Here is a 25373-nt window from a genome sequence, read left to right as displayed (position 1 = left end):
AAGAAAATGCTTGACTGATGTTGGGTTATTTATTGACAAAGCAGCACTGGCCATGGCCCACATTTTTCTGTTTGTTGAATAGCCGATAAGATCTTCCCAAAGCCAGCCTCAGCATCAAAGAGAAAAACAGTTTATGTATTGTTAAGGATTCATTAGTTTCATTAGTGTTGAGGATCAAACTTCAGCTAAGATTTTGTAGCAGACACCGAGAGGAAATCCATGTTAAAGACTCATTCCAGCAAATACGTGTACTTTTCCATGGTCAGATTGAATTTACATCAAAGTAACAAAAATATACACACAACCCTTTTGTGTTTGCTCCAATTTGTCATGAGTTGAACTCAAAGATCTGGAACATTTTCTATATACATTATTTCAGCATTTATCTTAAATATTGTTCAATAATCTGTTTAAAGTTGTGATAGTGAGAACTTCCCTGCTAAGCTAATTCATTCCACCTCACAGGTGGGCCATATCAAAATGCGATAAGACAGCATGATTATTGCCCAGGTGCCCTGCAATAAGGCTCATTAAGACTGCAGACAACGCCGGTGTCCTTCTTCACCATGAATGACAAAAGTTTAATTTTTGAAGTACAAAAACACACCATTTATGACTTAAAACATACATTTTACAAGGACTCAGTAAGGAAAGAGAGGGTATGGGGCCTGACGGCTTAAGTTTTGTATGAGTGAAGAAAGCAGGATGAACTACGGTACTCGACACGGGGATGACAGGACAAACCACTCCTCCAGGGGGAGGGGGGGACCGGAGATGCAATGGAGACAATGTAAACTAACTGACGGTCGAGACGGACTTCCCACGCAACACAAGGGAGATGGTACACCTGTGAGGTGGGTTGGATAACCTCAGCAAAGAAGTGCTCACCACCAAAGATATAGATCTGTGAACAATATTTGAGAGAAAATGTTCTTTAGCATATGCAGAAAATGTTTCAGATCTCCGAGTTCAACTCATGAAAAATGGGAGCAAAAACAAAAGTGTTGTGTTTATATTTTTATTTAGCATAAATTAATCTCGTCATGTTTTTTGACACTAAATTGCCACTTGAATAAAAACAACTCAACCAAACATGACCATGATCAGCATGGTCCAATCACGGTCAAAAAGGGGACACAGCATCAGAACATAAACAAATAAAATAAAATTAAAATGTGATTTCCATTAAACAAAAAAATTACTTTAAGGTTAATATTTGCATGAGGTAGGCTTAAATAAATAATCAAATAGCAGGCAACATGAGCATTCAATTAACCATCTTAAACCCAATTAATTCCTTTATGGGTTAGTCATGAGGCTGCTGGAGCCTATCTCGGCCAATGCCGGGGCACACCTTGGATGGTTTGCCAATTCATCGCAAGGCTACATACAGACAGACAACCACACATGCTCACATTCACATGAAAGGGGAACTTTCTGAATCACCAATTCCACTATGAAGCGTGTTTTTGGACTGCTGGTTGAAGTTGAGGTGCTGAAAGAAAAACCCACGCCTGCACAGAGAAAACATGCAAACTCCGCACAGAAGGGTCTTACCCACCGTGCCACCCTATCATGAATAAATATACCTATTTCTGTTTCTCCTGATCCTCTTTGGTGAGTAGCAAAGCTATCAGGCAGCCCCCACTTCTGATGCATCCTCTGATTCAACATACAGATTGTAATGCTGGGTCCGAGGAAGTGCCCTTATCTGACCCATCGCAATGAGTTTGATGTGGATGTGGGTTTTGGGTTTGTGAAGTTCTAGTCTTGCCTTTGGAAACATTACATCCCAACAAAACATCATAGCAACAGTAGCGCTGCTTTGGGTTTATTTAGAAACCGTTAAGGAAAATGGGAGCCAAAGAAGGCCCCTGGCCCCCTGTTTAGGAGAGAAATATCCACAGTTTCCATTCTCCACACAACAAAAAACAAGAGACATTTGTGATGTCACTCTCTGGCCGGTCAGTGCCCTGGAATCTGGTGGCACTGCAATCCAATCCAATCCAAGCCAGCACCTGGCTTTTTAAGCAAGTACCAAACCCCTGAAAGTAAAAAGAAAAATGCTATGGCACTAGGTACAAGTGCGCAAATTGGAAATTCCATAAAAATGTTTTGGAAAAAGACCATGGAAGTAAAATAGGGTTATGAGACTGTGGCTTTTATGCTGGAACTCCTGTGTTGACCTCCTTAGGGCCTGCTCATTGTCAGTACATTTGTCCACAAAGTACAGTTCACCTGTTTGCTGCTATCACTTTAATGGAATTCTCGGGCATGTAAGACAGAAGAATGCAATTGCATCTCTACCTCGTCTTAATAGCATAGATGAGCTGTGAGCATGAAATGTAGCAGAGTATGGTATGGTGTAAATTGGGCATCAATACATTGGGACCCCTGACCAAAGACCTATGGTCTCTTTACATAGACAAAACACTGGTTACACTTTGGAATCACAAAAAATGATATAAAATAAAACTGATTCACGTCTGTGTGTGTATTTCGTCAAAAGGAAAACAAACAAAAATACTTGCTAGTTTGCCAGCTATTGTAGTAACTGTCCAATGACTCGAGTAGGAAGTAAGTTAAGTGCAGTCAGCTGGGGTTTAGTATGAGCCATCAGCCCTGTGTTGTATTTTTGGTTATGCAAGGCCTGTGAACTGTGAGTTGATCTTTTTGGTGGACATTGGATTGCTCTAGTGAAACTGGACTTAACCCCACTGTGCTATAGGTGTGTTTTAGAGGGTTGTTAGGGGTCTGTTGGTGCTGGGCTTATGTGCTGTTATTATGGGAGTTTAGGTGGTCAAGTTGGAAAGCTGCATCCTTACATCCAATGAGAAATTGGCATTAATAGAAAAACCTGCTGGTAAAATCCAACATTGCACTCAGCCTCTAATAGTGTTTGTGCAGCTGCTGCACAGAAAAGCCCTGTGATGAAATAGAGCTCGACTTAATCTTTGACATTTACTTTTTTAATTTTTTGCTTGCTCTATGTGATAAACATCACTTCTTTTGACCCATTTATAAAGTGACCAATAACAGACACAAAAAGCAAATATGTGAACTTGAGGGGTGAACTTTTACTGTAACTGTTGAATCTCAGCTGTACACACAATGCATTACATAAGGCCGGAGTGAAAGAAAAGCAAAACACATTTACATTTTACAAAACTAGGTCATGCTTGGGCAATAGGCTCTGCATGTGCACCGCTTCAGATAAATGCTGATCAACCCTAAGGTTTACAGTTTCAAAAGAAAAACCCTGTCTTGTTCATCTTCTCCTCTAACGACAAGTGTTTTTTTCACTCTTTACATGACTTTACATAACTTTTGGATCCCCTCTGAAGTATTTTCAGACTTTTGTTAAGATCGTTCTACTGTTTAACCTGACAAGAGTTTGGTCCTGTTTCCAGACAACAAATAAATACAAATCTTCTTTTAACAATAATGAGGTTCTTTCACATGGTGTCAAACCTAAAATAAAAATGTTGATTTCTTGGATGATTCCTTCCTGCTGCTACTCTGAACCAAGCATTACATGACAAAAAGGATCCACTGTGAACTTTAAAAAAAATAAAGACACTAAAAATAGAAGTGGCCTGATTAGATTTTATAAATTTGGATGAAGTAGGCAAACAAGTTCTATAAATGCTTCTTGATTGTATTAATGCTTTTTTCAGTCTTCAATAAATGTCACCTCTTAGAAGCAGAAGGTTAGGAAGTTTGTAGATTTGTAATTGTTCAAACAGCCAACTGATCTGCTGTTAAACTGATTTGTTTAGGAAAAGGTTGCTTTTGGCTTTTTTGCTGAAGATAGTTTATAGACTTGCATAATGGATGCTTTGTTGAAAGAGAAGCTTTTTCGAACCAAACCAAACATAAACTCCTGCGGTTTGGTGAAAAAGTGACCCAGATTAGACTGATATAAATTTGGAGAGTGCAGCACAGAGGTTTCTTGACCGTTGCTCAGACATTGGAATTTCTCTTTTAGCTCGGTTTTGCCATGGCAACGTTCTATAGAGGAGCTCCGCTGGTTCGGAGCCAACACTCGGGAGTTACAGAAGGCCTTCGTGGTGCATTTTTGTTCCAAATCCAAATTGTATGGTTCTGTTTTGAGCTGCCTCTATGTTGGAAATTCATATTTGACACATTTTTAAGAAAAGTTAACGATATGAAACAAGTTAAAACAAAGAAATGTTGCCATTTCTCAACAAACAGAAATTTATTTAATCAGAAAAAGAGGACCGGGTAGGGCACTTGTGACCAAACTTATGCAGCATGATGACTTTATGCAATTACTGCCCACACTTTGTAATCTCGAAAAGCTGTTTTCTTGGAATAGACATTAATCAAAAAACACATTGACAGAGTGATCTGCAACAACTGTGGTCCAAATATTCATGAAAATAAAAATAAAAAAGCGTGTTTTATTCTTTGCAAACACAGCTGAAGAAAAAGAAAAGGATCACACCAGCAGATAAACAGGAATTGTAAATGGACATAGCAACTGAATGTGCTCCAGGTATATTTAAAACAATTAAAACTCTAGTTCCACTGAATGTGGTTCGATTAGAAAAGTTCCCACTCAGAGCAGTCCCACTGCCAGATAGAGCTGCAAACCACTGACAAACTAATCAAATTCATTTTATCGTTTCACCATGCTCAAAATTTGGTTCAACTTCTAATAATAATAATATCAATTATTAGTATAATATCTATTCTAAAACAAATTTTGTTTGATCATGAAAAGGTTTTCACAATATGATTTTAAGTAAACTAAAGTGGAAGTTATTTACTTAAGAAATGAACTAAATAAACATCAAACAGTTTTTTTTTTTCTATAAAGCAAAATTGCAAGCAAAGATATTTAAATAATAGATTTATCAGTCTATCCTTAAGTCAATTCAACCCCCTAAAGCAGGGGTGTCAAACTCCAGACCTCTAGGGCCGGTGTCCTGCTGGTGTTTCAGAAACCCTGCCTCATCTGCTGCTGATTACCTGGATCAGGTGTGTTTAGCCAATAAGAAGCTTCAATGGCAGTTTGGTTAGAAAACACGTAGGACACCGGCCCTTGAGGCCTGGAGCTTGACACCTGTGCACAAAAGCCAACTTAACGTTGACATTAATGGCTTTATCTCTTTTCTTTCACTTGTTGGTCTTTTTTTTTGTGAGGTTAGCAACCAAAGCTACTTTGGTACTTTAACAGGGTTTGAGGTAATGTTGAAGGCCTCAGAACTTATTCAAAACTCCACACTCCCTTCCTTCTGCACTGATTTGTCATGACCCTTCCCAGCTTTGCACAAGCTCGTGCAGCCACGGATAAACTATAATTCCTTCAAGTGCAGACCTTTAAGGTAAATACTGTTCTAAATTCAACCACCAAAAATGGTCATGAACTGCGAGGTCCCCTCTTCTCCAGGCTGATGGCAGCCATGACAAACAAACTCTAAGCTGTCAGTCTACAGCTCGGCTTCCACATTCATAGGAAAAGGCTGAAGCACTTTTGCTGCGGCCTTTGTTTGACACAAAAGCAGCAATGTCAATAAAACCATGAAGCGATCTCAACCCACAAGATATACAGGCACACTCTTCTCCCTGCACAGCAATAAAAATCACAACAGTGTGCTGCAAACACATACCAAGACAGTTTGTGGAATATAATCAAAGTGACTACAGTCTGCACACAACACAAATAATTCATACATCTCAAACAAGTTAGCTTACTGATGCTGACACTATTGTACCTGCCAATTGATGATCAATACTCCATAAGTAATTTAAAAAAAGATCAAAATGAACTATATAGTGGTAGAGCAATATTCATTTACAAAATAATATGACAGCGTGGAATACTTTTACCTGAGAGAAATAAACTTTTTCTGCTTTGAAACTAATTATATTCTCCGATTGATTCCATATTCTTGAGAGATCAATTGTAAAACTGAAATGCGTAACACAAGATTATTCTCAGTTTTCTAAAATAATAATCTTTGAACAAGCTTTCTTTCTTATTTCGCTCGTCTCAAATTTAGTTAAACTTTATACCTATTTTCAGGCGATAATTACAATATTGTGCAAAAGGATTAAACACAGAAAAGCTAAGCACATGTTGCACCATTTTTATATTGATTAAGCACTAGAAAGGCAGAAGAAAGAGTTCTGATATTTTCAAACCATCTCATATAAACATTCAATGCAACCAGACACTTTCTAAATGTTTCTAAAGATTTTCTGTGCTGCTGCCTCACTGTTCTCTGATTTTTCTCATGTAAACATTTTTAATCTAAATTGCCTCAGGGTTTTGCACAGTACTGCAATTACAAAGTTGACAACTTCCTTGTGCAGTTTCCTTCATGTCAGGCCAGTTTATAGCAGAACCAACAAGAGTCCATGTGCAAATACAATAAGTTAAACGTGGCAGGTTTAAAAAAATAACAAAGGAAGAGCTAAATTGATTAATCCAACTGTGTCTGCCCTGCTGAGCGATGCATTTCCAGTCAGATGTTCAGCCATGAAGATCCGTGCATCACGTCGGTGAAAGGCAGACACATTGTAGTACTAACAGTTAGTGTGCACATGTGTGTTTGAGCTTTCCGACTGGTCACTCCAGGCCAAAGCCTTCGGCGTTGGAGATGGCGATGGTGAGTTTGTGTTTGAGCTCCTTCCTGGTACGGTAGGGAGGCAAGCAGATCTGATTGAAACATGTGTGAGAGACGGGCAGCCTGCAGAAACACACACACACAGAAGGGGAAACACCCGTATGGGTTATTAAGCACAACTGTAAATCAAACAGGACATGTACTCCTGGTCAGCTCATGTTTCATTTGACCCGCTGACAGATCAGCTGTTTTGCTGCCTATGTTTAAAAAAAGTTTAAGAAAAGATCTTAAAGATGACTAGTCCAGGAGAAAACTTTAATTGCTTTCCACAACTTATCAAATCTCAATTAGAGCAGCATTGACAACCAAAAGTTAGCAGTACCGTCTTTTTGTTTTGTTATTAAAAACCATTTCTCTGCATTAATATTATACTTTATTTAAAAGAGCCACTAGTAATTTATTAATGCTTTGACTAATTTATTACAATAAAAGTAAAATGTTTCAAGCCTGTGTTTGTTTGTTCTTTTAATTGTTTTTTCACATAGATTTTTGTTTATGTAACTAGGGTCACACTGCAGCCACAGCAAGCCAGAGCACAGCTCAATACTTCTTCCTGAAACCCTTCCCATTGCTTACGCACATTCCGCTCATGGTGATGTTGGAGGGTTGCTACAGCAACCTTTTTTTCCACGACATCATTCAGACTCCTGTCATGAATGTTTGGTCTTTTACCTGGAAAACACTCAATCCTTTCTACTAAAACACCTAAAATGCTTGCTTAAAGAGGAGTAAACAGTTGTTTCAAGGAGTGAAACTTCCGCAGACAATATTTGATTATTACATAGGCTTTAAAACTTAGCAAAGTATGATTACTATGTTGTGTTATAAAATTTGTAATTGCCTAAAACATCCTTAACACTATACTTGCTAAAATAACTCACTGGATGCTGACACTAAATGACTGGGAGTGCACATGTGATCACACCTTCAATATAACATTTGTACATTACAAAATGCATTATTATTATTATTATTTGCAAAGTTAAATAAAGTTGTCATAAAGATCTCAAAGGATATAAACAGGTTCTAGAAGTTTAGAAGAATAATGTAATGTAATAATAACTGTAAAAGCCCCCATGAGTCTATGGACACACTGGGCATGTGTTGTGCGTTCAAGAATACGCTAAATGCCCATGGCGTTCGTACTGGACAAACAGGGAGGGACTGCTGCTTTTTTTTTTTTTACACAGCTCTAATCCGATGAAAGACTTGGTGTCACATAATTCCGGCTGGGCACAAAATGCAATTTTTAATTTACCATTTCAAGATCAATTTTGAAACGGTTGGCACTTTTGTGTACAAAAAGGGATGCCATCCACACATTGCTACCGGATCCAAGTCACTGATTGGTCAAAGTTCAACCTGGTTTAACTCTCAACTTCCACTAAAGACCGGGCCTTTTGTACGTAGATCCCAAAAACGGTTCTAATAACTTGTGTACCGCCGCATGAATGTGAGTTTTGAATGCAGAAGCCAGAAACGCGCATTTATGCACATTAATACGCCGTCATAGACCTTTTTTTGAAAGTGGTCACTTGAGCGTGCGTTGCAGAGGGGGTTGTAAACGTAGCTTAGGGTTAATAAAACTAGGAAAAATATTAAATTTGGTAGAATGAAATAAAAAAATGACAAGAATAGAAAAAAATGTTCAGCATTGCTTTTTATAAAACATAATAATGTTTTATTTTAAAGTTTTACACACACCAGACTTAGATCCTGGCTTGGTGTTTTTTTTTCGTTCGTGCAATTTTCTTTTTGTAGGCCCGTCTGATTGTGTTTTCTCAAGATAAGTTGGCATTCTCTCGCAAAGACTGAAAACATGCCTATTATGCTGACTGACATTTCTATATTCAGCTTGACCATACATGGATTTATTATCTCGTTTGTCCCACTGTGACCCGGTGATGGACAGGAATACTGTCCAGCATGGCTGTCACTTCCAGCCTGATGACAGCTCAAGACTCAACCTCCATTCAAGATGCATTTCATGTTTGCAAAGGTCAAAATGGAGACCTAAAAGAAATAATTCTGCTTTCTGCCAACCTCTAGCCTGATGTTATGTTGAAAAATGGAGAAGAATAGAATAAAAAAACAAAATGTAATAAAATACGCCTTTGTAAATTAAGAGTAAATACTTCAGCTATTATACAGAGATATTCACAAGTGCAGATTCGAAAGTTTTAAACACAGTAAAGATCTGTGCTGAATCTGAAAGTAGAGCTCAGGAAGACTTAAGAGAAGCTAAAGTTGAAGCTTCAGCACAACAACACGAGGGCTGGAGGACTGCGGCGTGGGGGTGGAGGGTGGGAAATGTGTATGGGGCTTTGAGGTCGAGGAGTTCAAGGCAGTGCGTCTCAACCAATGAGCTGAATCCGGTCTCCTATGGATTCATCACAAAGGCTTGTGGCCCATCCCCTCCCACCACCCAGATCCTCGGTCACAACATACTCCATGCTGGTTTCAATGTGGAAACCAGTAAGACCTCAGTTTATACATGTGTGGAGGTCATGTGTGGGGATCAGGATTATTTTTTCTCATGTATGTCTTTGAACCCCTCTGTTTATATTCCTGTGGATACAGAAAGCTTAAACAGGTGGAATATTTGCTGAGACTCGTGAGTCTGTGGTTCACTTCAGTTGTCACAAAGACTAGATTCCAATCCCTATAGCTGTTGTCTCAACGTCAAAGGCACTAAAAAACCAGGATAAACAAGAGAGCGCTTTGGTGTTTCTGCAAATGTGGGAACATATAGTGTTTTGCATATTCTCTCTGTTACTAACTTCACTTTTTTTAAGGAAAAGTATTAACCTTAACCCTTGAATAACAGATATTTAGTGCCAGTGTTGGCATTCTTTCAACTACGGTAACTTTTCAATCGTATGCAAATAACATAGTTCCTAGAGATTCTGAAGCATATAAAATCAGCTTTATGCTGATATGCAACACTTTACGGTAGAGAATTGCTTACAATGAAAGTCAGCTGAATATGTCGAAGTGAAAAGTGTTTTTATTCAAAATTTTATGTTGGTAATTTGTTGTATATCGGTGCAAAGTTGACATAAAAAGCATAAAAAGCGGCATTTCTCTGTGTCAGAATCAGGTGATTCACATTGATCACATAAAAAGTTGACAAGTTAGGGTATATCAAAGAGTGTGTTATTTTGGTGGAGCTGGTGACATGTCTAATATTAAAAGGTTAAGTCAACAGGCCTTTAGAGGAAATATGTTTGTCAAAAAAGATTTTTAATTTACAAGTTGAAAAAGCAATTTATGACTTAAGGGATTGAGCATTCTCTTCTATATTTCTCTATTTGTCCTCCTTTATGTACAAGTTCCAATAAAAGCATAAACTACAATATGAATTGCCACACATGACAGCGAAGACTAATATGGAGCCCTAAAGCTTCAGCTTTAATATGTAACATGTAGTGGTGGAGTGAAAGGGGGAGGCAAATGGTGGCATCCGGTTCAATGAGTTGAAGGCAGCAGAGTCTGACCAATCAGCGGTCTTTCCTCCTATACATTTGACATACTTGCCTCTCACCCCATCCCCCCGCTACCACCACCCACACAAACACGACACTCCCACAACAAGAGCAAACACTCTTTCCGAACAGGGTCCAGGCTTTATGGGAGCCAATGAGAGCTGAGAATATGTGCGGCTCAAAACAGTAAGAGGATTGTCTTTAATGTTTACAACGACACAGGGAGCCGTCCAGTTTTCTTCATTCATTTTCATTTTCTATAGGGTAAAACAAAAGCACAGCCACAGATGCATAGGGTTTTATTTTGGTGCTGAATCCTGGATGATGTAATGATAATCAGCATTATGGCAACACAAAACAAGCAGATTATTTCACATGTTAAACCTGTTCATCCCTTTATTGTAATAAAAATAATATATATCTACACTTATTTGCACAGTATTAAATAAAAGAATGTCTACAACTAAAATAGGAATAATACATTGAATATGCTTTGCAAGTGACTTTTTTTAATTACGAAAATCATTTTAGTTGCAAATCTGTGAAGGGTCAGAGGAGGTGACAAGACTGGAATGTAATCTGACTGACAGCCAAACAGAAATGAATGCTCTGGTAAATGATCGCAAATAAAAGTTAGGTTCAGGAAAGTTTAGACAGTTATGTGGTTTATTTGTGTTAAAGCCGATCAGAAGCTGAACACCACATCACTGTGGTTTCAAGCTGAACGGAAAGTGAAATGCAAATATTAGTAACTCCAGCTGCTGAAAGGCAGCTTTGGTGTGGACAAATATGAATTAAGAAGATGCTCAGGGGGCTGAGCTTGATTCAAACTCAAGATTTTTTTTGCCTATTAAGCTCTTATGGATGAAAAGATGATTTATTTGTGTGAAATTATACAATGCTTGAGTAAAAGTGATTCAAAATATATAAGCTTAAGCATTAATGTATAGATTTTTCTCACATTTAGATGAATAAAAATTATGTTTAAAAAAATCTGGTTAAAATCATACTTACATTAAATGCAAAAAAAAAAAAAAAACATTTGCTGTGTGAGAAAAATCATGTGTAAATTATGACAGAATGTGAGCTTATATAAAACTTCATAAATACAGTATATACATAAATAAATAATATAGGGTCACACCTACTCTTTTATATGCAATTACCGTATCTAAATAATTTGATCTTTTTCTGTCAGAAAATAAGGCAGTTTTAAAGGTTATAATTGTTTTTTTTACGCTCCATCTAAAAGGAAGGTGAATTTTATTTTAAAAAAATGAAGGGATTCAGCAGGAATCTGACAAGATGCTGTGTTAAATAAAAACAGTTGTCCCTGCATCAAAGACTGAATGAAGGTTGAGAATGAAACTGGAGCTGAAACTCCAGTAGAGGAAAAAAACAGTGTGGATGTATGTGTGTGTCTGTGTGTGTGTGTGTGGGGGTAATTGGCGTCATACAGGTCGATGAGTTCAACGCAACATAATCCGACCAATGAGCTGAATCCTTCGTTCTATACATTGGACACAATCCCCCCCCCCCCCCCCCCCCCCCCAGTCCACACCCCCTCAAGCAAATCTCCTACCACAACATACTCCATGCCCTCTATGGGGACTTCAAGTAACGTGAGAGCCAATGGGAGTCCAGCTGGTGCATGTGTGTGTGTGTGTGTGTGTGTGTGTGTGTGTGTGTGTGTGTGTGTGGGTGGGGGGGTGGACCCACTAAGAGGATTGTTATTATTCTGTATTTATTCTTACTCCATCTGTCGGAGCTTTATCTGTCAGAAAACTAATGAAATATGGGCCGGACCACGTGAGGCTTAGATTCAGCTGCTACATCCAACCACTGGTTCAACAAGACCACACTGATGGAGTTGGGTCATCGCCGCAGTTTTTGTGTTGCTCCACAGCAAAGAGAACCCGGAGAGGAGGGGGGATGCCGTGAGAGAGTTTACCATGTAACCTAATGAGCCGGGGAAGTTTCTCATGGAAACATCTCCCATCTCTGAGTGACTTATTCATGTTGTACACTGGCATTACTTATTTAGGAAGCTGAGGCTGGACCGACCCCTTCTTTCTGCTAAATGGGGATCTACATGCTTGGAAAATGAGCTGTTTTGAAGGATTTTTAATCATTAAAGTCAAATACGACTATGGTTTTTCTGATTTAAGTTTTGAAAAATAACTACAATTTCTCTCATTTTAAAGAAGACACAGTAGGATTGAGCCTTTATTTGTTTGTGTTCTATAGGTCACTCTGTAAGCCACAGAAGGATGTGCTAGTTTTTGTCCAATACAATTTTTTGGGCCTCCAATTAAGGGGAGATTTTTTTATGTTCAAATTTCTAATTGGCAATGTTTTGAAAAAAATAATAAAGATATAGAAACAAATAATTCAAATTTGGTTCATTACTAGGTTGTCAGTTTTCTCCTTTTTGTTCAGGCTTGAATGACACATAGGTCATTAAAAAAATAACTTTTTAAAATGATTGAGTTCAAGAAATTGAATGAAAATTTAAGATCTGTACCAATGAAAATATTTGATTGCCCAACTGACAGCTTTGGACAGCTATAGAAGAACTTGTTTTAAGCACATATTTTCATAGAAACATTTCTCAATTTAAATGAGTTTTATTGAATTTATTTTAACCTAAATAATATATAAAAAATCCTAATTTCCAAAACTTTTTTTTCACTGCACAATAAAAAAGTTGTTACTAACCAATCGGAGACCAGTGCTACTTTGTCATTTATTGGAACGTACCAGTCAGTTGGAACATCGATTTTGGAGATTTTAAAGTTGAGGTCAGCCATGCCCCCGACAGGAACGCGATCACTTCCTGTGGCAAAGTGGAGAAGCTTCTTCTGCAGTTCCAGGGTGAAGGCCAACACCACTTCCCAGAAACACCTGCAAAAGCACAACGAGGAAGAAATTAAAGAGTACAAGAACTTTTTTTAAGCAGGAGTACCAAATATAGCATAAAATTATTATTATCATGATTATTATTATAACATTAGATGAGGAATTTGACAAAGAACAATGAAGAGCAGAGGGTTTCAGCCTGAAGCCTTTTAGTGTGGTAGAGCAAAGCAAATGAAGACAGACACCAACAATGACTTTGAAAAGGAAAATGTGAACTTGCAAACTGTTATATAGTCATTTTCTAATAACTGGAAAGCAGTCATCACACATTAATGACAATTGTTGCGAAATATGCACAAGAGTAGCGTATTATCTTAGAAGACGCCACTCAATCTTAATGTGCAGCGGAAAACTCAGAGAAAACTCAGAAAATCAACTAAGTTTTCCTTTCTAACAGCGAAGTTTTCAAAAAAGTATCTATTGGGGACTCAGAAACAGTTTCAGCTTTTTATATTAAAAGGATAATTGTAAAAAAATAAATCAACATTAGATAAAATATTTTTCCTTCAATAATCCAATCATTCTTAGCCTGGGCTCACACTGCATCCAGTCCGGCTCTGGTGCAGCCACCAGAGTGGTCTAGCTACCGCAGATGACTTACATTGGCTACGGTTGCCCAGGCTCTGTCCTTTTTGTTGTTATCATTAAAATCAAATGACATAATGTTAACACCACAGTGAAAACATAGTGAGTACAGCGGAAAAAAGGTTTTATTTTAAAATATACCGGATACACTTGAGACTTGCACGGTTTAGGTCGTTTAATTTGCCCCAACTTCAGAAAAAAGCACTTTGGCTCGCTCCGGTGTCCGGCCAAAATTTTGAAGCAAATGAAACGGATTTGGAGCAACGGTGAGGTCAGACCGGACTGGATGCCGTTTGAGTGGCTCTCGCACTTTTCAAGTTAGGTAAAGACTCCGGTGGCCGCACCGCAGCCAGATTGGATGCAGTGTGAGCCAAGGGTTATTCTTTGGTTAGAGTTAGACATCTTAGCATTCTTCTTCAGAGTAGTAAAGTGTGGTTTGGGTGAGGGGAATAGAAAGTTTTCCTTGTCAGTCACAATGGCTGTCCGACAATAGGCGCATCAGCAGCTACAAAACAAATCTGACCCCATTTTGGCTCCAGGTTATCGTGTTATTTCCCATAGAATTCAATGAGAAAGGAAGCTGCCCAGATAACAAAAGAGCAAATGAGTCCATCTTATCTTACATATTTTCTGGTCTTACCAGGTGGCTGCGAAAAAAACTGTTTATGTTTAACTCTTCCTTTGTATTTTATCAATGTCACACGTGGTTGCATGTATTTTGGTCATATAATTCATGGACTATAGATAGACCCTAGAAACATGTTCTACCTTAATCATTTCTTATGTTGCTCAAATAGAAAGTTGACTACAGAAGTGAGAAAGCATTCATCATTTTTTATGCCCTTGAGAGAAAATATTTAAACCACAACATTTGTACCACACATAAAGGTTTTGTAACAGGTGTATTCAAGTGAGAGTATTAAAAAGAGGGGCGCAGCTTGTGAAGGAGGTGCTAGGTGAGCAGGAAGAGAGGGTGCCTTACCTGACTGTGGTGTCTGCTTTGCTGTATCCTTCATATTGGGCAGCTTTCTGCAGCGCGCTCATGTCAAGCTCTGGACTCCCACACACCAGCATCTCCACTTCCTCTGGCCGCAGCAGCTAGAAGAAAGAGAGAAATGATCAAAATATCCATCCATTTTCTTAACCCCCTATATCCCTTGCGGTGTCGTGGGGCTGCCTGAGAAGCTAGGGACACTTTAAAGGGCCTATCCTATGCTATTCTTATGCTTTTTTATTGTAAACTCCATCCATTCATATGATAATATATTAACCTTTGGCACATAAACACACCTTTTAAGAACTATTAGTTATTTTCGCAGCTCATTTTCCTACCCAGAAGTAAGACGACTCGATCTCTGAGGGACAGACTCTCGCTCTTTGTGGGTGACGCCCATTTCATGACATCAACCTAGAGTCGGCCTCGGCAGCGTGTCTGGGTTTCACCCGTGAAAACAAACAACATTCAAACTTTTGCAAAGATGGATGTGCATATTGTGCATAGAAAATGAATGTGTTTTGCCAAACAGCGAGAAAGTGGGTGTGTGTTAGCCTGCGGGCAGTGCTAGCAGTGTAGACTCTTCCTGGAAGGGGTTGTTCTAACTCGGCCTGCGTAAGCTTGTGAGGACCCGCTCGTTGTCATGGGTTGGTAGGGGCTGGTGCACAGGTTTTTAGATGAATACTCAGAAATGCCTGGATGGATCAAAATGCCGCTTCTGGGTTTCTTTTAAAAGCTCAAAAAATTGATTTTGCATGTATAGGTCCTTTAAAGTTAACCAATCAATGATCAAAAGATGAGGATGGATTTTTAATTGTTAAAATCATTTCAGTTACAATCATTTTTTCCTCACACCAAGTAAAAATGCCATCTCATTGCTATGCATTTTTTTGTTTTTTTTTTTCTATGAATTTACATAAAAAAGAGGTAATAAATAAAGGTTGAGAAACATAAAAAGAAGACAATGACTTTGTATGGGTGGCAAATGAGACCAGCAGAGTGGGCCAGCATACACAATAAAAGGGCAAAGCAAATAATTTGAGGAGCTCAAGAATTCTTTCAAAAATATTGTTTCGATATTTTTGCAATGTTTAAAGAAGCTTTTATTGATGATTTTTTTTTTCAGTAATGATACAAAAATTTTATTGAAAATTGATAATCATAAAAAACAAACTGTGGCGTTTTAAGAATGTGTAGTACCCAAACCACCATCTTACCGGATTACAAAATACAGTAAGTTCGCACTTTATACATTTTTGAAAACTAATTACAGCCAAACTGTGAACCAATAACATCATTTTCACCATTAGGGTCATTTTGTCATATTATTTCCAACTGAGATCAATGTTAAAGAAGCTACAAAAAACAAACAAACAAATAACTAGATCCCAACACTTAAGATTGTGGATGGCTATATACACACATTTATGAATGGGAGGCTAAGAAAATGGTGAAAAATCTGAAAAAAACTGTTTATAGTTTTCCTGCAAGTTTGTAACTGTTATTCAGCCTGTGATTTCTTTAACACATTGGGCTTAAGGAACCAGAAAGGAATAGCTTCTCAGGCAGGTGGACGTCTGCAACAACAACCTCTGCACTTTTACTGGAACAATAATTATTTCCCCTGCTCGGATGATGCAAGTGAAGCACAGCCAGTAAATGAGATGAAACGGGAAGTGTTGCCTAATTATTAGAAAACAAACAAACAGAACTAGTTAACCTCTCAGAAACTCTCCCAGAGATAAAATCTACCAAATGCAAACTTGAAACAGACTGATATGTTCCTTTGGGCTTTCTGCTGGTTAAATAACAGAAAACAAACACACAAGGGCTCAGTGCGACTGATACTATGAGTTAACAACAAAAACTCCCTCCATACCAAACACACCCAAACTGAAAACACCGAATCCTACACACGCCCAAAATTGAACCGCAGACCTGCCTCATCACATCCTTCAACGTCAGTCAGTGCGGACGTGACCACATAACTGATTTAGAGCCTCAATCTCACAGTGTGAACTAAAAAGCAGCTCAAAAACCAGAAGTGTGGCACACAAAAGCTCAACACCACCATGATGTCTATCAGAACCGTGTTAAATGCTAGTGCTGTGCATCATGTAGGACCGATCATTCACAGTTTTACAGTTTTGAGCGGTTTGGGTTAGTTTAGCTTAGCTCTGGTGTGGAGCACAACCAGGATTCTAACAGGGGAGTATCAGCGACCAAAGACTGACATGTACTTTGAGAGAAAAAAGAAAACAAAATTGTTTTTTCCAAGAATGGCCAGTCACCAAAAAAGAAAATGTTGGAAAATGTCTTATGTGACGTATTAAGAAGATACAGGCAATCATTTATTCTTCATCAGACCAGCTCCACAGCTTAGTGTAAGAATGTCCATCCTGAGAGTAGATATGTGCAGAGCCAGTCTGATGACGGTACACAAAAGTAGCCACAAAATAGTTAGATCGCAAAAACAAAATACTAATTTTTATAGAAAAACATCATATCAACAAAATATTTATTGTGGCAACAAAATAGTTAAATTATGTGCACGAAATGCCAATAATGACATTAATAGGAACCTGGCTCTCAATATTAAGTTTAAATGTCTCTCAGCCTGACGATTCTTTGCAAATTGCAATTGTAGCTCATTCCAACCCTTAAATAAAACTGAAACTGTCTCTGTCCATAAAATAGTTTAACTCTACAGATTATCTTACCTTAGACCATGTATTTATGTAAATATGATTAATGAGTAGCCCGTCTCTTATCACGATTGAATTATTTTGTGGCCACAAATTAAGTATTTTGTTTGCACGTTGTAACTATTTTGTGGCTACAATTTCTTTTTAGCCGTCAGACAGGCTCCATGGATATGCGAGTCTGAATTTGACACACAGCGTTGAGTGGGCGGTCTAATGCAGAGGTAGAGCGGTCGACATCTCATCGCAGGTCTGGTTCCCGCCCTGCCCACCCTTGTGTCAAAGTGTCTTTGACCAAAAAAAAACTGAGCCCAACATTGTTCCTGATGATATATCATTTGGCACTGGTGTAAGGCAGCAGTGTGTGAATGTGTGTGTGCATGGGTGAAGGGGACTGTGCTTGTTAAGCGCTTTAGAACCTTCTGAGAAGCTAGTAACGCGTCACTGAGGTTGAACCAGGGGGTTAAACTACTAAATGGTTCTCAAGCTGCTGTGAATGTAGCTCACTGCTCTACCAAGGGGAAAAGTCAGATGCAGTGTCATGTTTTGCAGACTCAAATGTGTGACAGCTAGTAGCCATTCAACTTTCAACTCTTTTCTCCTTTCTCTGAGCATGTTTTGAAGAATTTCACCACCAAATAAAAAATTAAAAAAACAAAATCTTATCAAATCTTTAAACTATCCTTACTAAATTGACTTTGCCAGTACTTCCTCGTTTAAAAAAAACCTCCATCAAGTCTGACAGTTGGTTAAAGCATTGTTGTTTTTGATTAAGGTTGGTGCTATTTTTCCACCATAATCATGGTTTGTTTCTTCACAACATATTGTAGTGGTTTGGTGGTCCAATGATACCACGTCTGCAGGGACTTACAACCAAATGTGATGGAAAAAATAACTTAGAAACCATGAACACAGTAATCAGAGAGAGTCCCTAAAGACAGAAAGCTGGCCATGACAGCTGAGGCTAGTTGGCCTCACTGCTTTCTTTTCAGTCAGAGAGACCTGTCCTTTCTCTGACCCACTTTCACACTTTTATCAGACACAACTGGAGTCAGGTTTGGCTTCATATCTCCTCTCCATGCAAACATGAAGCGTTTTCTCTGCTGCCAGGCACAGCAGATGTGAAACTTCCAAATGCATATTTCACCAGGAGCACACAAACTATTCATGAACTGACCTATAACCCTAAATCCAAAAGCAGGGAAGGTCAGAACTCAAAGGTTAGAGGTCAAACCACAAGATATCCTCAAAATATTTTGACTTTGACTTTTCAGAAACAAATAAGTCTGTAAAAGGTAAGATATGAGGAAATTGTAATCAGTTATGTGGAGTTTCATAAATCAGTTCTTTTTGTTTAAAATTAATATCTAAATGATAAAAATGTGAACATTGGTGCTTTTAAATAATCAACATGAGCTATAAAATGACTACATGAAAGCATTGTTCCAAGAAAATGATGAGAATCAACATTTAAGCATTTAAGGGTTTGTTTCCACTGTTGCTCCACAGGAAGTGGTAACTTCTATCAGTACTGGTATGTTGGAACAGGAAATACATACTTAGCTTATCATGGGACAAGCTAAGCTGCAAGACAGAGTAGGTTGATTACACAAAACCTTAACTAAATGACCCAAGCAGCCATCCTTTAACTCACCCAGAAATGGATTTATTTCTACTAGTTTCTGTGACCTCTATTAAGATTATGTTGTTAACAGAACTGGCATGTTGTCAAGAGGCCCACCTTACCACATTCTTATGATAACAGAAGAAAAAGGAGGTCAGGAGAAAGGCGTCTATTTATAGAACAGGGTCCTGAAAAAATCATCCACATTCATGCTTATCCTGGTATTGGCACATTTTTGATGCAGGTCATGTCCGTTTTTGCCCTTTTTAGCACATTTTAAATGATTTATGTTTTCTTTATTATTTGGAGTTTTTTTTAAACTGTAGAAAGTCTTTAAACGAGGAAGGACCAAAACATAACGTTTTTTTTCTTTTTTCACTCTTAAATGAGTTAAAAATGTATTCTTACCTTAAAATCTTCTAAAAAAATACTTAATTTCCCACCTAATTGGATTTTTGCAATGGAAACACCCGTTTCATCTAAAAGTACATGAAAATGACATTTGTATCAAGCTATCAGGCTGCCAAATGCAAATGTGGAAACTCCTTTTTTTTTGCAAAGTTTACTATATTTATGGTAGTTACAATTGATAAATAAAAACACAACATCAAGTGTAACTTTGAAAGGTTTGCTTAAATGAGACATATGTAAAACTCAAAGAAATGTATAAGTGGCTTACAATACATTTTTGCCAAAATGAAAAAAGGCATTTTCACAGAAAAATCTATAAATGTATAATAATTTAAACTACTGTCTGTTCTTGAAAATAAGGTGAAAAACTGTCAAATTAAGATGAAAACCAAAAAATGTATATTTGTCGCACACTGAACGTGTTTTTGTCTTTAACCTGTCCTGTGTTCAAACACAGTCACAGAATAAAAATATTGGCTTTTTAAAACCAAGATAAAATGTTTTTTATGCTTTTTTTGCGAGATTTTTCAAAATGATAAAACAAAAATTGAACTCCAAACTCACCATCAAGGCATCAGAGGCACACACACTATGGAAGCCGTGGTAAAAGGCAGCAAACTGTTTATAAATGGACTTATTCAGCAGGAAGTCGACATAGAGCTGGACATACTCTGCAGAAAAAGAAAATAAAAGCATTTTTATTATTCCATTACAAGCTGTCTGCTTGGTTCATTTGCTCTGCAAAAAAACCCCACTGCACCTGAATACTTGCAGGATGGAAAACCTTCATAAATAAAATAAAGGTTTGTACTTTATTTATTTGAAAATAAGAAGGCTTTTAAGCAAGTTTGAATAATATCCAACTTTACTGAAAGAGCTGATATTGCTGTGGTTCGAATGACCACTGCACAGAGGAACCATGGTTTTATTTCCAAAATATGTGCAAGACAAATATTCACAGCTCGGAGAAGAAGCTGGGCTTAAAACTGACTTTTTAGTTCCAAAAAATAAATAAAAATAAATATATAAATCTGGGATGTTATCATTCAAGTTAATATTGGCTCACCTTTTCTGTTCTGCTTGGTGACAGGGATTTTATCTCCTCCAGGCTTCAGGTTGTAGGATTTCATAATGCCCATCTCCTCCTGACTAATCTGGAACACAGAAAACAAAACCTTGACACAGGCACTGATAAAAAAGAAAACTGTTTTAGAATAGACCTTACTTTAAAGTTTCATAGTTACAAAATTACAAATGAGAACGTTTGAGTAGTCAGAGTAATTGACTCGCTAAGCACGTTTTCTAAAACGCAAGTACAACACATGGTGTTCACATTGGGCAACCAGGGATGGGCTTCTTCTTCTTATTCTATTACTTACCACAGATGTTCAGCACCTACATTTGGAAAATGCCAGGTGTGAAATGTCAAAGCAGTGCAAATCTTGCTGCAGACCTTTTCTTTCACAGCTCTATTCCAATTTCAGACTTGTTGTCTTATACTTCCAGCCATACACAAACTGCAATTATATTTTCCTCCATGGTCAATTTTTAATTGGTTGGCACTTTCATGTATTAAAAGGGATGGCATGCATACATCATTTTCAAATCCGGGTCCCTAATTGGTCAAAGTTCAACCTGCTTGAAACTGTCATACCAATCCAAGATGCAGCTTAAAAAAAGAAACCAATTCCAGTCACTGTTTTAACACTCGAGTTCATTTAAATAATGATGGACGACACTCCCAGATTGATTCTGTGTTATATTTAAACATTTCTAAAAAAAACACGCTTTTTTAATTTATACAACACAATTCAAACAAACAAAAAAATTTACCTATGTTTGCTAGGACTTTTTACATTATTCTAAGAATTTCATTGATTAAAACTATCCATGATAGTATGTGTGGCTTAAAAGAAAAGCTGATGTCATGCTGACATTTTTCCATCAAGCTGTAAATGCTTCAGAAAGATAGTTTTGCCCTCTACACATAGAAGCACTTCAAGTCAGTTGATGTGCAGACGACAGGAAGATGAATGGACATAGTAATTACCAAAAAATAGAAAAAGAACCTATGACATATTACTTATTCAGACACAAGGCAATGTGGAAGGTAAGTGACATCTTTACATGAAAATGACTGATGGATTCACCCCAGAACGTTTAAGTTGTTGTTCATTTTAAAGCAATATTTTTAACTAATTTATTAGTTATGTACCCCTTTAAAAACCCTGATTGTTATTGATGCACACCAAGGCAAGAATGCAAAAAACAGAGAAGCAGATTTTATTTTCTAAATAAATGTATGTAGTAATGGAGTTGTGACCGGGCCAAAGCATGTAAAAAAAAAAAATGGGGGCTGCAGATCCACACAGACAGGGCCAGTGTGCTGCAGGTCAGTGGAATATCTGTCACAGAGGTGCAACTGTTGACCCGCCTGTAGCTCTCACCGTGGCTTAAAATAACATCTCCAATGGTGTGCTTAAATAACCCGTCATCCCCAACTCTCCCTATAGAAGCCCACTGCCACATAAACGACTGTATTATGTGCGATTACGAAGCAGGTCTGACGAGCTTCGTTCATGAAACACGCAACGCAATACGAAAGGGCAGCAGTTAAGCACCGCAGCAACTAAGACAAACTGGAAGTGTGTTTTTAATACAAACAGATAAAAGTAAAAAGTCTAGACAAAACAAGGTTTTTGTAGAAATTTGGGCCGGTTTCAGTTACCAAACATATCAAACAAGAAAGCTGAATGTTCCAGTGCTTTCGAATGGGATGCTGGTTAGGTTAGATAGAAGGGCTTTCTTTCCTCCAAGAAGCCAAATTAGAAGCTACCAAGACTTACAAGCATTCAAAGGTGGCTTTGGCTCCTGGCAGCTGACTTCAACTCAACAAAAATGCCAGTCATGCGAAAGGTCACTTATTAAAAGAGAGTTCAATAGAGTGAGTGAGCTCAAAACAGCTGAAGAAAGACTTTCAGGAAGGCCCTTTCTTTCAATTCTGCTTTTAACATATATAAATCAGTGCCAGAAGAGTGAAATGTAAAGGAATGATTATGTAACTATAATATACTTGCTTTTTAAACAGCAGATGACTGAGCATTCAAGATAAAAACCAGCAAAATTCAGACAACAGTATTTAAAGACACAAATTATGGAAAATTCTTTAATATGACTTTTGTATACATAATACTGCCCCGATTTTAAAACTAAAAACAATATTTTAGCTAATCTGACTTCCAGATTGAAGCTTGATTAACAATGAACCCCTAGTGGATATTTGGTTAGTCTGTGTAGAATCTCATCCATCCAGGTTGATTCCATCAAAGTAATAGGTTAAAAAAAGGTCAACTGGACCTGGTTTATGTCATATCCTGTTATAATAGAGAAGTTGTAGCATTTAAAAACTGTACTAACAAATAAATTACCTGACCAGAGCTATTGTCCGTCTCTTTTACAGCTAATGGAGGAAAAAATAAATAAATATATATATATATATATATATATATATATATATTTTGATTGTGGCGCTCCATGTATGCTTTCCCTGCCAGCATCTTACACCCTGCAGTTATGTGCTGGATTGTTTCAGGCGGCTCTTTGCACAGCCTACACCTTGGGTATTGTCTGGAGTGGTAGATCTGAGCCTCTATCGCTCTGGTGCTCAGGGCTTGTTCCTGGGCTGAACACAAGATAAATAGGCACATGGATCAATTCATGAGTAACACACAGAAGGGTATTGGTAGAGACTCCAGAGGAGCCAAACACCAACTCCTGGTCGACAGAACAGTCGCTCAAGACTGCAAGTCACGACACACCAACCTGTGCACAGCCTGGATTGATTACAAGAAGGCCTATGACTCGATGCCACACACATGGATCACTGAATGCTTGGAGCTCTACAACATCAACAGGACTCTAAGAGCCTTCATAGGAAACTCAATGAAGCTGTGGAAAACCACCCTTGAAGCCAATGGGAAGCCACTTGCACAAGTGTCCATCAAATGTGGGATATACCAAGGTGATGCTCTGTCCCCACTGCTGTTCTGCATAGGTCTCAACCCCCTCAGTCAAATAATCACCAAGACTGGCTATGGATACCGACTCAGAAATGGGGCCAACGTCAGTCACCTCCTCTACATGGATGACATCAAGCTATATGCCAAGAGCGAGCGTGACATTGACTCCCTGATCCACACCACCAGGATCTACAGTACTGACATTGGGATGTCATTCGGGCTCGAGAAATGCAGCCGGATGGTGACAAAGAGAGGCAAGGTAGTCCACACAGGAGGGGTCTCACTCCCAGAAGGAACAATAGCAGACATCGAGGACAGTTACAAGTACCTTGGAATTCCACAGGCAAATGGCAACCTGGAGCAGGCAACAAGGAAAGCTGCAACAGCTAAATACCTCCAACGGGTAAGGCAAGTCCTGAGAGGCCAGCTCAATGGCAAAAATAAGACCCGGGCAATAAACAGCTACGCACTGCCAGTTATCAGATACCCTGCAGGAATAATAAGAAGGCCAAAGGAAGAAATACAGACCACGGATGTTAAGACACGAAAGCTCCTTACCATGCATGGAGGGTTCCATCCCAAATCCAGCACCCTGAGACTGTATGCTAGCCGCAAGGAAGGAGGCCGAGGACTAGTGAGCGTAGAAGCCACTATCCAGGATGAAACATCCAAGATGCATGAGTACATCAAGCTCAAGGCCCCAACTGACAGTGTGCTCAGTGAATGTCTCAGGCAATGGAGAGCAGAGGATACAGTGCTGGAGGACAGATCCTCATGGGAGGACAAACCCCTGCATGGGATGTACCACCGGACCATGACTGAAGTGGCTGATATCAAGAAGTCCTACCAATGGCTAGAAAGGGCTGGCCTACAGGACAGCACCGAAGCGCTCATCCTGGCAGCCCAGGAACAAGCCCTGAGCACCAGAGCGATAGAGGCTCAGATCTACCACACCAGACAAGACCCAAGGTGTAGGCTGTGCAAAGAGGCGCCTGAAACAATCCAGCACATAACTGCAGGGTGTAAGATGCTGGCAGGGAAAGCATACATGGAGCGCCACAATCAAGTGGCTGGAATAATATACAGGAACATGTGTGCAGAATATGAACTGGAAACCCCAAGGTCAAAATGGGAAACACCTCCGAAGGTGGTAGAGAATGAGAGGGCAAAGATCCTGTGGGACTTCCAGATCCAGACTGATAGGATGGTAATGGCGAACCAACCAGACATTGTAGTGGTGGATAAAGAACAGAGGAAAGCCATTGTGGTGGATGTGGCAGTGCCAAGCGATGGGAACATCAGGAAGAAGGAACATGAGAAACTGGAGAAATACCAGGGACTCAGAGAAGAACTGGAGAAAGCCTGGAAAATGAAGGTGACAGTGGTGCCTGTGGTAATTGGAGCACTCGGGGCAGTAACCCCCAAGCTGGAGGAGTGGCTACAACAGATACCTGGAAAGACCTCAGACCTCTCAGTCCAGAAAAGCGCAGTGCTAGGAACAGCTAAGATACTGCGCAGGACCCTCAAGCTCCCAGGCCTCTGGTAGAGGACCCGAGCTTAGAGGAGAAACCACCCGCGGAGGGTGAGAGGGGCATTTTTTTTATATATATACTGGTATACATACAAACATAAAAATCACATATCTAGAAGTGATCACCTTCACCAAAATCTCTTTTCCAGAGATGTCCTTGTTTTTACCATTAATAAGTTTACAAATTGACAATTTTCATGGCTGATGCTGAATATGGTAACTGCACTAATCAACTTTTCCTTTTTTCATTTGTTGATTGACTAAATGCTACTGTATTTTTCCAGATGGCATGCATGGAGCTGCTGGAAATCACTCTGTAGTACAAAATTGATGATACTGGAATCAAACAGCAGTGAAAACTGGCACATATGTTTGTCACAGTGCTTCTACTCCAACATCCTGTCTATTGCTGCAGTATTTCTACAACAGCTGCTTGGGGAGTTTCAT

General features: G+C 38.7%; 1 protein-coding gene across 1 annotated transcript in view; it reads right to left on the bottom strand.

Annotated features, from left to right (window-relative positions):
- Nucleotides 1–3057: 3057 nt before the first annotated feature.
- hectd2 (HECT domain E3 ubiquitin protein ligase 2) overlaps nucleotides 3058–25373 on the bottom strand; it is a 61579-nt gene continuing 39263 nt past the window's right edge. Inside the window, exons 18-22 of the mRNA XM_011484259.3 lie at nucleotides 20443–20530; nucleotides 19941–20047; nucleotides 14628–14743; nucleotides 12902–13045; nucleotides 3058–6719 (exon numbers count right to left, since the gene is read on the bottom strand). Coding sequence (XP_011482561.1) covers nucleotides 6599–6719; nucleotides 12902–13045; nucleotides 14628–14743; nucleotides 19941–20047; nucleotides 20443–20530 — 576 coding nt within the window. The 3' untranslated portion in view covers nucleotides 3058–6598. The remainder of the gene's footprint in view (nucleotides 6720–12901; nucleotides 13046–14627; nucleotides 14744–19940; nucleotides 20048–20442; nucleotides 20531–25373) is intronic.

Source organism: Oryzias latipes, chromosome 15 (assembly GCF_002234675.1).
Source record: "Oryzias latipes chromosome 15, ASM223467v1".
Lineage (NCBI taxonomy): Eukaryota > Metazoa > Chordata > Actinopteri > Beloniformes > Adrianichthyidae > Oryzias > Oryzias latipes.
The sequence above is the reverse complement of the archived record's forward strand: the minus strand, read 5'-3'. Positions and strand labels throughout refer to the sequence as shown.